Source organism: Phymastichus coffea, unplaced genomic scaffold, assembly GCF_024137745.1.
Source record: "Phymastichus coffea isolate CEN01 unplaced genomic scaffold, Cenicafe_Pcof_1.1 PCOF00001, whole genome shotgun sequence".
NCBI lineage: Eukaryota > Metazoa > Arthropoda > Insecta > Hymenoptera > Eulophidae > Phymastichus > Phymastichus coffea.
The window spans coordinates 7,376,300-7,388,329 of record NW_026706812.1 but is presented as its reverse complement, the minus strand read 5'-3'; the positions used below and the strand labels follow the sequence as shown (position 1 = coordinate 7,388,329).

General features: G+C 37.8%; 1 protein-coding gene across 6 annotated transcripts in view; it reads left to right on the top strand.

Moving 5' to 3' along the window:
• The window catches only part of LOC131672935 (serine/threonine-protein kinase GD17699-like), a 273,149-nt gene that overhangs the window by 139,675 nt on the left and 121,444 nt on the right, over window positions 1-12,030 (top strand). For all 6 annotated transcript variants that reach the window (XR_009302688.1, XM_058950783.1, XM_058950864.1 and 3 more), the window contains exon 5: window positions 3,753-4,046. Coding sequence is in view for 5 of the 6 variants with exons in the window: in XM_058950783.1 (XP_058806766.1) it covers window positions 3,753-4,046 (294 nt within the window). In the remaining variant the exon portion in view is untranslated. The remainder of the gene's footprint in view (window positions 1-3,752; window positions 4,047-12,030) is intronic.

The following is a 12,030-nucleotide window of genomic DNA, read 5'->3' as shown; positions in this document are numbered from 1 at the left end:
CAATCAAACTAAGTAAATGCAACCAATACCATAAACAAATAAAATCGTGGTATACACTTGGATCGTCGACTAACGTGGAGAGACTAAATTTAAACCAAACGTAGATAGCTACATAATTTTTAAAAAAATTTGAAAAAATGCTACTGGCTATTAGTTAGAAAATTTAAATTTTCAATCAATAACAAATTCTTAATGTGCAAATGTATATACATGCCAGTATGGACATATAGCATTTAACAATGGGACATAACTTGTAACGGGGTTGCTTACCGTTTAATTATTTTTATTACGATGATCGCGTAAACGCGCTCGCTATCACCTGTATCAAATAAGAAAGTCGGAGAGCAAGACGAAACGGGTGTCAGTCAACCAACTATCTACGCGAGTGAAAAGAACGCTCTGGAAGTACTAGTTAATATCGTGTACGAAAACTCTTTATTATCTCTTAAAACGTTACATTAGATCGGCCCGCGTGTTTATGTTTACATCGGCGCTCGCTCGACAACAACATGCAGTGTCGGGACGTTCGCTGCTCTTTGTCCGTAGAGCTATTACATGCACGCTTCGAGCACGGAAAATACATGCAATCGTGATCGCGAGATTAAGCTGGCCAGCTTACCTTTATTCTGCAGACGCACGAAGACAAAACTGAACGATTTACACTGCGGGAAAGCCTGTCCATTCTTTTGCCGCGGATCGCGAATTCGCGCGCACGTGGTTTCGCCCTCGATGGCGAAACCTCACACACACACTCTTCGATGTCGCAGGTACAATGGCCTTCAGCCGGCTCAGGTTAGCACTCGGTGGCAGCGGTCGCTGATGTTCGGCTCTAGTTCGGACACTTCGGTTGTAGAGTTCGATCTCTGGCTCACGTATCGGTAACTAGTCTCGTATATACGGGTGAGCGTGATGATGGTTAGTCCCTTACTGGTTCATTTTCAATCGCGCGCGTTCCGTCTGCTCGCGTGCCGAATTCCTTCGTTACATTTTGCGTCTCCCCGGTAGGTGCTGCCCCCGCAGGCAGCAATTAGGTTAGATTATTAGCGCTAATTTAATGTTTACCGTCACAAACTATAAAATCAAACGAATATTCTTTTGATTCAAAATTTTCAGTACTTCCGTTTTAAATAAATTGATCATACCAAATAAAAAACTCAAAAAGTCAAAATTTACAGTACATAAATAGTTCTTGGATTACTACTTCCATCTCATTTTCTATACGTTACACTAAATATTACATTTACGAAGGTAGTCCGATGCTTTTCAATTAGAGTTTAGTCAAGTATCGTTTCTGAAGGAGGTTCGCGATTACCGTCAAATATATTACATTCAGGATGTACCTATTTTCATTTCGTTTTTCTATCTTTGTCGATAAAATGGAATTTTTTATTTAATAAAATTGTTTATATTATGTGGCGGGAAATTTCGGGGGTCTCAGCCACTCACTTGAAGTACTTCCGCCACAAGGCTTGATTGGCCCATTTTCTCCCGACTAATAATTAGGGCGCCAGACCGCCCTTCCTAATTTACGGTGATCGTCGGGGATAGGATCGGAAAATCGCGACGTAGGTCTATTTGCCCACTGAGCGACTGCGTAGAGTGGGCAGGTTGTTGACCTCACGACGATTTTCTCTTCCTCAGGCCGATGGTACAGACCAATCGTCGATCTTTTCCGTTCTCATGCGTCCTGGAAGTACCGGCAGCTCAGGATACGACTACTCGTCTCGGGTCGGAGATTCGTTCGATCTAACGCGTAGGTGACCTACCGCTCGGAACCAGTAATGAAAACAATAGAATTCTCGCTACAGACCATCCACAGCTGAAAATAAAATCAGCATGCAGGGAGGAAAGGGTCAACGAGGCGTAAATAATAAAAATCGGTTACACTTCACTTTCCTTTATTCGGTGACTAGGGTACAGATGCAGTCAGAATGGCGGATGGTCAGCGTGGCTCGATGCGATTTAATGCATTGCGAAAACGGATCCACACGTCCCGGCAAATCAAATCTGCAACGAACTATACGCTCGATCCCCAATTTGTAACGGCAATTCTAACTTTACCTAGATATCTAAATCCTCCTCGATTCTTACACTCACGCTAGTTCGAGAAATGGCGGTTGGTTAGCACGACTCGGTCGAAGTACTATATTCCCGGCGTCGACGGATTTACACGTCACGACGGGATTATTCACACGAAAAATCACGCACAGCACTTCGCAAGTATCACTAGTAGCAACTTTGCCTACGTACAGATTACCGCTGAAGACTCGCTCGGCAAAACTCAAAGTCCTTCCATGGTCTCAGCGAATCCGGATATTGCTTCCCACAGCGTTAGCGATCAGAGGCAAAATGGACGAGAAACGGCTCTTCGCGGTCAAAGATCGTTTTACTTCTCTTTCCGAGAATAAATCATATTATTGACCGATATGCTAATTTGGATATCGGTAGAGCCCTCCGAATATTTCGTCAATGGTTAATATGCAAGTTAGAAAAGTAACAGCGCCCTCATTTTATTTCCTATTCCAGCACTATTTACCCTCTCTCACCCCCTACTCAGTTGGCCAGCATTAATTTATGAAAAAGATCTACCCCTACTCATATTTATTTTTCGTTGCAGACGGAAATCAAATTTTATTCTAATTATCGCTTATTGGTCGTGACGTCACCGCCAAGTTATCAATTTAATTTGTCAGATTATTTGTTGCTTATTAGTACGCTTAAGGGATTGTAACGGCCGCATACAAGTATTTTCCAATTTTTATTTTAGTATCTTTCATATAGTATGTCGGTTTTTTCTTCACAGCACCCTTATCATCGAATTTGCCTTCGAATTAGTATTGTATTTATTCTAGTTCGCTCACCTTCATATGATCTGTCTTGCTCGCTTTTGTTTAGTCTATGTCGCTCGCTCTTGTCCAGTCTGTCTCACTCGCTCTCGTCCAGTCTGTCTCGCTCGCTCCCGCTTAGTCTATCTCACTCGCTTCCGCTTAGTCTATCTCGCTCTTCAAAATAGCCGCCCACGCTCCCGCGTGTTAACCTAGTGCTCTGCTGCCGGTCTCCGAAGCGCCTCCTGGAGTGCTCCTTCTCGGTTGTCTGTTGTATGTGTGTCTCCGGGTGTTATGTGTGCGTGTCTCCATGTATTATTAGTAGTTAGCAGCAATGTGTGTGTGTGTGTGTGTGTGGCGCTCAGGATGTTGCCGATGGTGCGCAGTAGCCTGACACAGCTGATTTCCGGCTGCCGCTTCATCGACGATTTTCTGGTCGCCCCAGGTGTGTCAGCTTCCACAAAGTGTCCTTGTCAGTGCATGGGTGTGTAACGAGTCCGCATGTATCACTAACATGCATTTTCGTTGCATTTCCCAATCAAGTTTTCCGTGTTTTTTCTATAGTCGGCAACACGTGGTCGTGTATGCGTGCGTAAGCTCTTTTTCTCGTCATGCGCTCCGTTTTTCGCTCATCCGTCGGATCGTGTTCTTTGACTTGTTGGGTTCTTTTCTCGGGCGTGGATGGGCGAAAATGGAAATAAAACAATGTATCAGTTATGGCGCGAGTCGGGTATAATTATTCGATTGATCACGGGGCGGTAAGGAACGAGGATGGCTCCTCTGAGGTGTTGCAAATAGTGCAACACTCTCAGGGAAGGCTCTGTAATGCACCGGATTACAATTATTGAAGCTCTAATAAAACTTGATCCGTTTTTTATAGTGTATCGTTTATTGATATAAAATCTAACACGATTTAATATTTTTTAGGGAGGTGATTTATTTGATGCGATTGCTAGAGTAACTAAGTTTTCTGAACATGACGCCAGTGTTATGATAAGTCATTTGTGTTACGCACTTGCTTATCTACATTCTCAGCAAATTGTTCATAGGGATGTTAAACCAGAAAATTTATTAGTTCAAATACACAATGATAGAATACGTTGTCTTAAACTTGGCGATTTTGGACTTGCTCAAATAGTTCATGAGCCATTATATACTATTTGCGGTACTCCTACATATGTAGCACCAGAGATTCTGGCTGAAATAGGATATGGTTTAAAGGTAAACTTTTATTATTTTAACTACAATTATAAATTTGTAATTATAATGTTAATATTCATCGTATAAATGTCATCACCTATTAGTAATATAACACCAATAATATAATATAACACCAATATTTGGAAATTATATAAACAAAGTTAGGAATTTTATTGAAAACTTGTATACGAGGTCTGTCCGGAAAGTATCGGGCCTACGTTTATATCTTCGCGCCATAGTGTATGAGCGAACTCTACCGGACAGAAACGTCAACAGTAAAGCCTCACGAATCTATTGGTTACTTACTGATACCTGTCGGACGTATAGTTCATGCGCAGCGTGTCTTTGTTTACCGTGAATTTTTCGCGTTCGTCGGATTTTGATATTGTCAAAAATGTGCGAGAGGGGACAGCCACCGTGCGCCTTGGGCTGGTCTCTGATAATTTTTCTGGGTTCTTTCTCTGTAAAGAAAGCCGGCACTGACTTTCACAGGCCGAAGTTCGCTCTGGTTCGGGAGGTTGATACAAATAATCGGACACTTTAATTTACTTATACTACATATGGCGATCCCATTTATTGACGCCTTTTCACAAATATCGCTACAAGATCTACTTCACCGCAGTGAGCGCGCTCGCTTAGCCTTCCCGCGACCAGAGTTCGCGGGATCACGCGAGCGAGATCGCTCAGTGTGCGCGATAAATTTCTCACAATACGTTAATGTCTGTAATCGAGCGAGAGCTGGCACGAGAGAGATAAACTGGTCTTAGACCCACCGGATGCCGAAGGTCCGTCGGTAGAGAGGCAACGCCGGCGAAAGCGTAGACCCGCCGAAAACGGTGCCCTGGCGACGATGGAGGTTGCTGCAGGAAGGGCCGTAGCACGGCCTTTGTCTCGTGGAGGGCGAATGGTCGCTGCTTGCCCTGACTCAGCTTTAAACACCTTGTTCTCCTGGCAAAGTGGCAGTCGCACTCCTGGCAGTAGTTCCATTCCTTAGTCCAGGCAATAGGTAATTTGCTATGACATTAACTCTAGTAGAAAACCGACTGCGCCATCATAAGGAAGGTACCTCGTAGAATAATTGTATTATCATTTGGACACGCAAATATGATTTATTAATTTTTTATCGCCGATTTTCATGAAAAAATCGCACTTTTTTCATTAATTAATTAATAAAAAATAAACTAACAAAGCAATGTTAATGGTATCAATAGCAAATTTGTAGATAATTGAATTACGAAGAGAATGAGCCGTCGCTCGACCTCATCGGTTGATTAGCATCGAAGATAAAATGGAAAATCCGGCAAATTTATTATTTATTTAACAATTAAATATTTTCGTTAATTTTCAACGTACAGATCTCGGCTTTTGCAAAAAGATAGCAATGTTTATGTACTTTATGTGGACAAAAAGAATGAACGCTGTAAGACAATTAGCTTCTGCGTATTTGCAGTTTCATTTATTTATTATGCTTAATTGTAAAATAGCTGCTATCGACTGAGGTACTCGGATTTTAATTTTTAAAAGGGATTAATAAACTACAGGTAAAATGCAACAAAACGTATATCTTCATTTTGCGGCTAAATGTTTTAAAGTGGGCGAAAAAAAGGACCAAACATCACTCTACACGGCCGAGCTACTGAAAATGGTGTAGTGGTGGGGGTAGCAACAGCGGAGGAGAAGCGCGTATATATAGTAATACAAGCGTATATCGCGCCGCGTATTAGATTTGTTTTTACGTTTTCGACAAGCAATAACGCTATTTTAATACTTTTTTTTATTGTTAAGTTGCAAATTAAGAGGAAATTGATTATTGACTCTGACTAAATGAATAATAACAAAATCATTTTTTATATACACATGGATGCTCGTAACATAATATACATTTTTGTTTTCGTGTTATATGCTTCGAATTTTGGAGCATCTGTGCCGAAATGCTATACTATTCGGGCCTACTCGGGACCCCTCGGCATTCTCTTTTCTGTTCTCTCTCTCTCTCTCTCTCTCTGTAAACATAATGTTCATCGTTAACCCCATACAGGGTTCTACCCAAAGGGGCAATAAAGTTTAACTCAACTCAACTCTCTCTCTCTCTTTCTCTCCCTGTCGGCGCATTTCGGCAGCTGTGTTTGAAAAGAGAAAGCCTTCAACGGTCATTTTGGCCTTCTCAGTCACTGCGTAGATTTCGGTGATGCTTGAACTGTTCTTGTGCGTCCTATCTTTCAGATACGAAAAATCTGGCGTTTGTTATTTTTTTATACAAATTGTGATACATACTAGCACTGCGATGGATTCTAATGACGAAATGGATACATCCGACGCATCTACGTCTCGGTAAATACAACTAATTAAATTATCATTAGGAAATACATCTTTAGGTGTATAATGTTATGGCTTTTTCTTTAAATATTATATTTCTGATGTAGTCATGGTCAAAGTTCTCCCAACGAAGATGATGAAAGTACTCCATCAAAGAAAAAAGAAGAGAAGGAAGGAGATAATGAGGTTTGTTTGCTTTGCGATAAACCTATGACCGAATCCACGCAGTGTACTGTAAAAAAAGTAGGTACACAAAATTTCATTCGAGCAAGTTTGAAGCGTAAGGATAAAAAACACGAAGAATTAGATGAAATTAAAGTACATAAGACGTGTCAGCGTACTTATACGAGAGAATCAAATATAAAAATAGTGCTAAAACAGGCAACACAAGCAAATCAACGAAATCGCGAACGAAGACGAGATGGACGAAATTTTGATATTTTTTCATATTGTTTTTTTTTGCTCTAACGAGATGTTTAATACGCAAAAATGTAGTCGTGTAACGAAAAAATCAACGATTGACAACGTTATAGCTCAATTGGATGTCTATGAAAAAACTGAAATTAATAAAATTATCGCTTCGCGTTTGCATCAACTACGAGATAAGAATGATAATTTTTATACCGAAAACAATGTGTCTTATCACGCCAAATGTTTGAGTCAATTTTATCAGTACTGCCCAAATAATGTTAAAGGAAAACCAATTAACGAAGGCATGTCCGATTTGTTAGCTTTCATAATCAATTATTTATTGGAGAATAGCGCCGAATGTCAATTTTCATTGACAGAAATTTTACAAGTATACTCAAAAAAATATGGCAAAATCGATATTCCGCGACTTGATAGAATTGAGAATCTTTTGAAAGATCATTTCGAAGATGAAATAGTAATTTACTCAACGAGAAGCGATCGATTTATTTGTTTAAACACAACCTTAGGAAAATGCTTGGAAGACAGTTGGTATTCAAGTCGAAATAAGAATGAACAAGAGGAAAAGCAAAGAATTGTGGAAATGGCTGCTCATATAATATTACAAGATATCCGATCATTAAAATTTGATACTAGTACGTACAATTCACCTTCAAATTTTCTACATAATGTTACAGAAGATATTCCTAAAACGTTAAAATTATTTCTTGACATTGTAATGAAAACACACAAACGAAAGCCGAAAAACGGGTCTTGGAAAAAATGGGACAATAGAGTTAGTACGTCAGCTCATATTTTAATGTCTGCAGTACGGCCGCGGTCGTTTTCTTCGCCAATCTTATTAGGCTTGTCTAGTATGATGCACGCAAAATTTTCGGCAAGGGGGCTCATCGATTGTTTATATAATATCGGCCTATGTGCTTCATATTCGGAAACTGTTCGATTTGAAAGTTCTATTGTAAACGACCCGGAGCAAATTGATATTATCGCTGATGCGTACTTGCAATTTATATATGACAACGCTGATCATAACACTGCAACGATTGATGGCAAAAATACCTTTCATTGCATGGGCGGTATTATGTGCGTGACACCATCGTCGTCTGTAACTTGCAATAGTACTATACCTCGATTAAAAGGAGCATTAGCTTTTGCTAGTGCAAGCACGTCTGGCTTTCTTCCTCTTACTGACTTTAAAATCAAAAAACCATTCAAATTACATTCTGTATTCGTTCAAGATTGGAAAGACGTAAAAGTTAGTGATTTTTCGGTTAAACTTAAACCAATTGATTTGCTATATTTTTATGGCAAACATACTGAACCGGGAAAAACGTCAAATTGGCATGGATTCATGAATAAATTTCACGCACTCAACGACGATTTTTGTACGACGAAAGTTATAGCTTTGCCTTTTATAAAAGCTCCACCAAGTGACCATACGACAATTTTAACGGCTTTAATCGACGCTAGACAAAGAGCAGATAAAAATAATCAAAAGCACCGTTTTGTTACTTTTGATTTGCCGCTTTTCATGAAAACATTTGAAATTATAGCTTCAATCGATCCAGCCAATGATCCTCACAATCTTCGTTCGATAATTCTTCGTTTGGGCGGATTCCATTTATTAATGTCATTTCTTGGTGCTGTTGGTACAATTATGACGGGCAGTGGTCTTAAAGAGGCATTTTATACTATTTACGCTGAATTATCAGCTGACAAAGCTTTGATGGGCCACTTATTTTCGAGAGGTATGCGCGGCAATTTCATCGTTCACGCCGCTCTCGCTATATTGATTTTTGAAAAAGTAGATCTTGATGAAAATGAAAAAACGTATTTATCAGAGGGCCTTGAGAAAGTTGGCGAAGAAGATATGCAAGAATTTTTTTCAAATCCAATTATGAAAAAAATTAAAGAAAAATTTGTTGCAACTATAGAAAAACTAGAGAATAATGGCCCTACCAGTAAACTGTGGTTGCAGTACTTCAAACTTATCTGTTTAATACTAAGATATGTCGATGCAGAAAGATCTGGAGATTTCGATTCGCACTTGGAATTCGTACTGTTAATGATACCAATTTTTTTCGCTTCAGGCCATCATTTATATGCAAAAGCTTGTTTGTTATACGTTCAACAAATGTTAAAATTAGAAGAAATAATGGATGTCTTTGAATATGATAATTTTTGCAAAAAAGGTTTTTTTACTATCCGACGTTCAAATAGATTTTGGTGTGGCGTATGGTCCGATATGACCATCGAGCAGGTGTTGATGAGAGCAATGAAATGCATCGGAGGATTAACGCATGGGCGTGGATTAACCGACAGCGTTATAGCAAAATGGATACTTTCAAGAGTAGCTGTTTTCGAAGTTAGCAACGTAATGGAATTATTTTGTAATATGACATTTGCAACATCAGAACAACACGTCGATAATAGCGCTTCTCGTATATCAAGAGACGCAAGTGATTTAGCAAAAGTACTGCAATTTTTTGCCACATACGACCCGTTTCCCGAACCAGATCAAATAATGGGAATTTATTCAGGTGTCGTTGGCGATTTGGCTAGTGTTAATTGTTATAAAGCCTATGAGATTGGGAAAGTTTTAATGGATGCTACATCAAATAAAAAATTCACAGATATCAAGTATAAGAGAAGCAGTAAAGTAGTACATTTAGGAGCTGCTAATTCTACGATGAAAAATGCGGCAAACGAGGAAGTTTATATATCACCACTACTAATTTTTCAAAAAATTTGCTTGAATATTCAATCGAAAGACGATATGAAAGTGTATGCAAGCTCATATGAACTTGCTCCAATACCGTTATCGTTGTTTGACGAAAATGGTATGCGTAAAACACCAAAAGACGCTTTCTTCACGAACTTTAAGTTTTCACATGATATTATTACGACAAATGATATTACTTACTTCGTAGATGGCGGTTTTTATATGCATAAAGTCGTATGGCATGCTAATGAAAAAATAAGTGAAATAGTAAATAAATACGTTTCCTATGCCCAAAGACATTTTACTTCAAATAGTTATTTTGAAGTATTATTTTGAAGTTAAGTTGATGAAACTTTATCAACAAAATCTATAGAACATTCACGTAGAAAATTAAAAAACATTGGTCGTGAAATAGCTTTCGACGAAAATACTGTTATTGTTGCTAATCAAACTCAATTTCTGAGTAATGAAAAAAACAAAAGTCGACTTATTGCTATAATTTGTACTTCGTTAAATGAAGCCGGATATCGAACGAAAATTGCTCCGGAAGATGCCGATAGATTAATAATTACTACTGCGCTTGACAATGCTCGAAAGCATCCTCAAACAACGGCTTTAATTATAGGCGAAGATACCGATTTGTTGGTTATTTTCTCGCAACTCGTTAATAATACGAACAATATTCACTTCTATAGGCAATGCAGAGGTTCAAAGCCACACGAATATTATAACTGTAATATTTTTAAATATCCAGAATTACAAAAAATTGTAGCTTTCCTACATGCTTTTTGCGGGTGTGATACCACCTCTTGTTTCTATAGGCTTGGTAAAAATAAATTGATAGATTCTCTTTCCCATAACAGATTACTTGAATTAGCTGCAGTTTTTTATGATGAAAAAGCCGATTGCGATAAAATAGCCAACAATGCATATGAATTAATTCGTGCAATGTACAGCAACGTAGTCGAGAAAAAGCTAATAGAAAAATCAAACTCGTTTTCGCTAAATGACTTACGATATCTACATTTCGATAAAGCGAAAATAAAATTGACATTTGCATTAGAGACTTTGCCACCAACAGAAGGAGCAGCAAAACAACATGCATTTCGTGTTTACTATCAAGTGCAGTCTTGGCTAGGAAATACAAATCTAAATGCAACTGATTGGGGATGGAAAGTTAAGAATAATGTATTATTACCCATAGGTACAGCCGATCCAGCTATACCCCAAGTATTACTTGATCAAATTGCATGTAAATGTAGTAAAAAGAGGTGCGTTGATAACTTGTGTACTTGTAAAAAAAATGGTTTGAAATGCTCTCATCTTTGTGGTCATTGTACCGACGATACGTGTTTCAACTTTGAGACAATAACTCAAGCAACTGAGCCTGACGATGAATCAACTATCAACGATAATTTAATTGATAATAATAATGAAATAGTTGAACCAAAAGAAATTAATAATATCGAAAATATTGGAGAAATAGATTGTTCAGAGCCACCGAGAAAAAGAACTAGAATTTTGTAATAACTGTACTTACGCTAATTAATTAATGCAAGACTTTGTAATTTCTGTAAAAAGCGCATTGTAAAATAAATTGTATTTTTAGTTATTAATAAAATGCCTACTTTGTGTAACTATCATGTAAATAAATTCATGTGTTTAATAAAAATATATGTATATATAATATATGTGTTCATATATTATCAATTATTTTGTTATTATTCATTTAGTCAGAGTCAATAATCAATTTCCTCTTAATTTGCAATTTAACAATAAAAAAAAGTATTAAAATAGCGTTATTGCTTGTCGAAAACGTAAAAACAAATCTAATACGCGGCGCGATATACGCTTGTATTACTATATATACGCGCTTCTCCTCCGCTGTTGCTACCCCCACCACTACACCATTTTCAGTAGCTCGGCCGTGTAGAGTGATGTTTGGTCCTTTTTTTCGCCCACTTTAAAACATTTAGCCGCAAAATGAAGATATACGTTTTGTTGCATTTTACCTGTAGTTTATTAATCCCTTTTAAAAATTAAAATCCGAGTACCTCAGTCGATAGCAGCTATTTTACAATTAAGCATAATAAATAAATGAAACTGCAAATACGCAGAAGCTAATTGTCTTACAGCGTTCATTCTTTTTGTCCACATAAAGTACATAAACATTGCTATCTTTTTGCAAAAGCCGAGATCTGTACGTTGAAAATTAACGAAAATATTTAATTGTTAAATAAATAATAAATTTGCCGGATTTTCCATTTTATCTTCGATGCTAATCAACCGATGAGGTCGAGCGACGGCTCATTCTCTTCGTAATTCAATTATCTACAAATTCGCTATTGATACCATTAACATTGCTTTGTTAGTTTATTTTTTATTAATTAATTAATGAAAAAAGTGCGATTTTTTCATGAAAATCGGCGATAAAAAATTAATAAATCATATTTGCGTGTCCAAATGATAATACAATTATTCTACGAGGTACCTTCCTTATGATGGCGCAGTCGGTTTTCTACTAGAGTTAATGTCAAA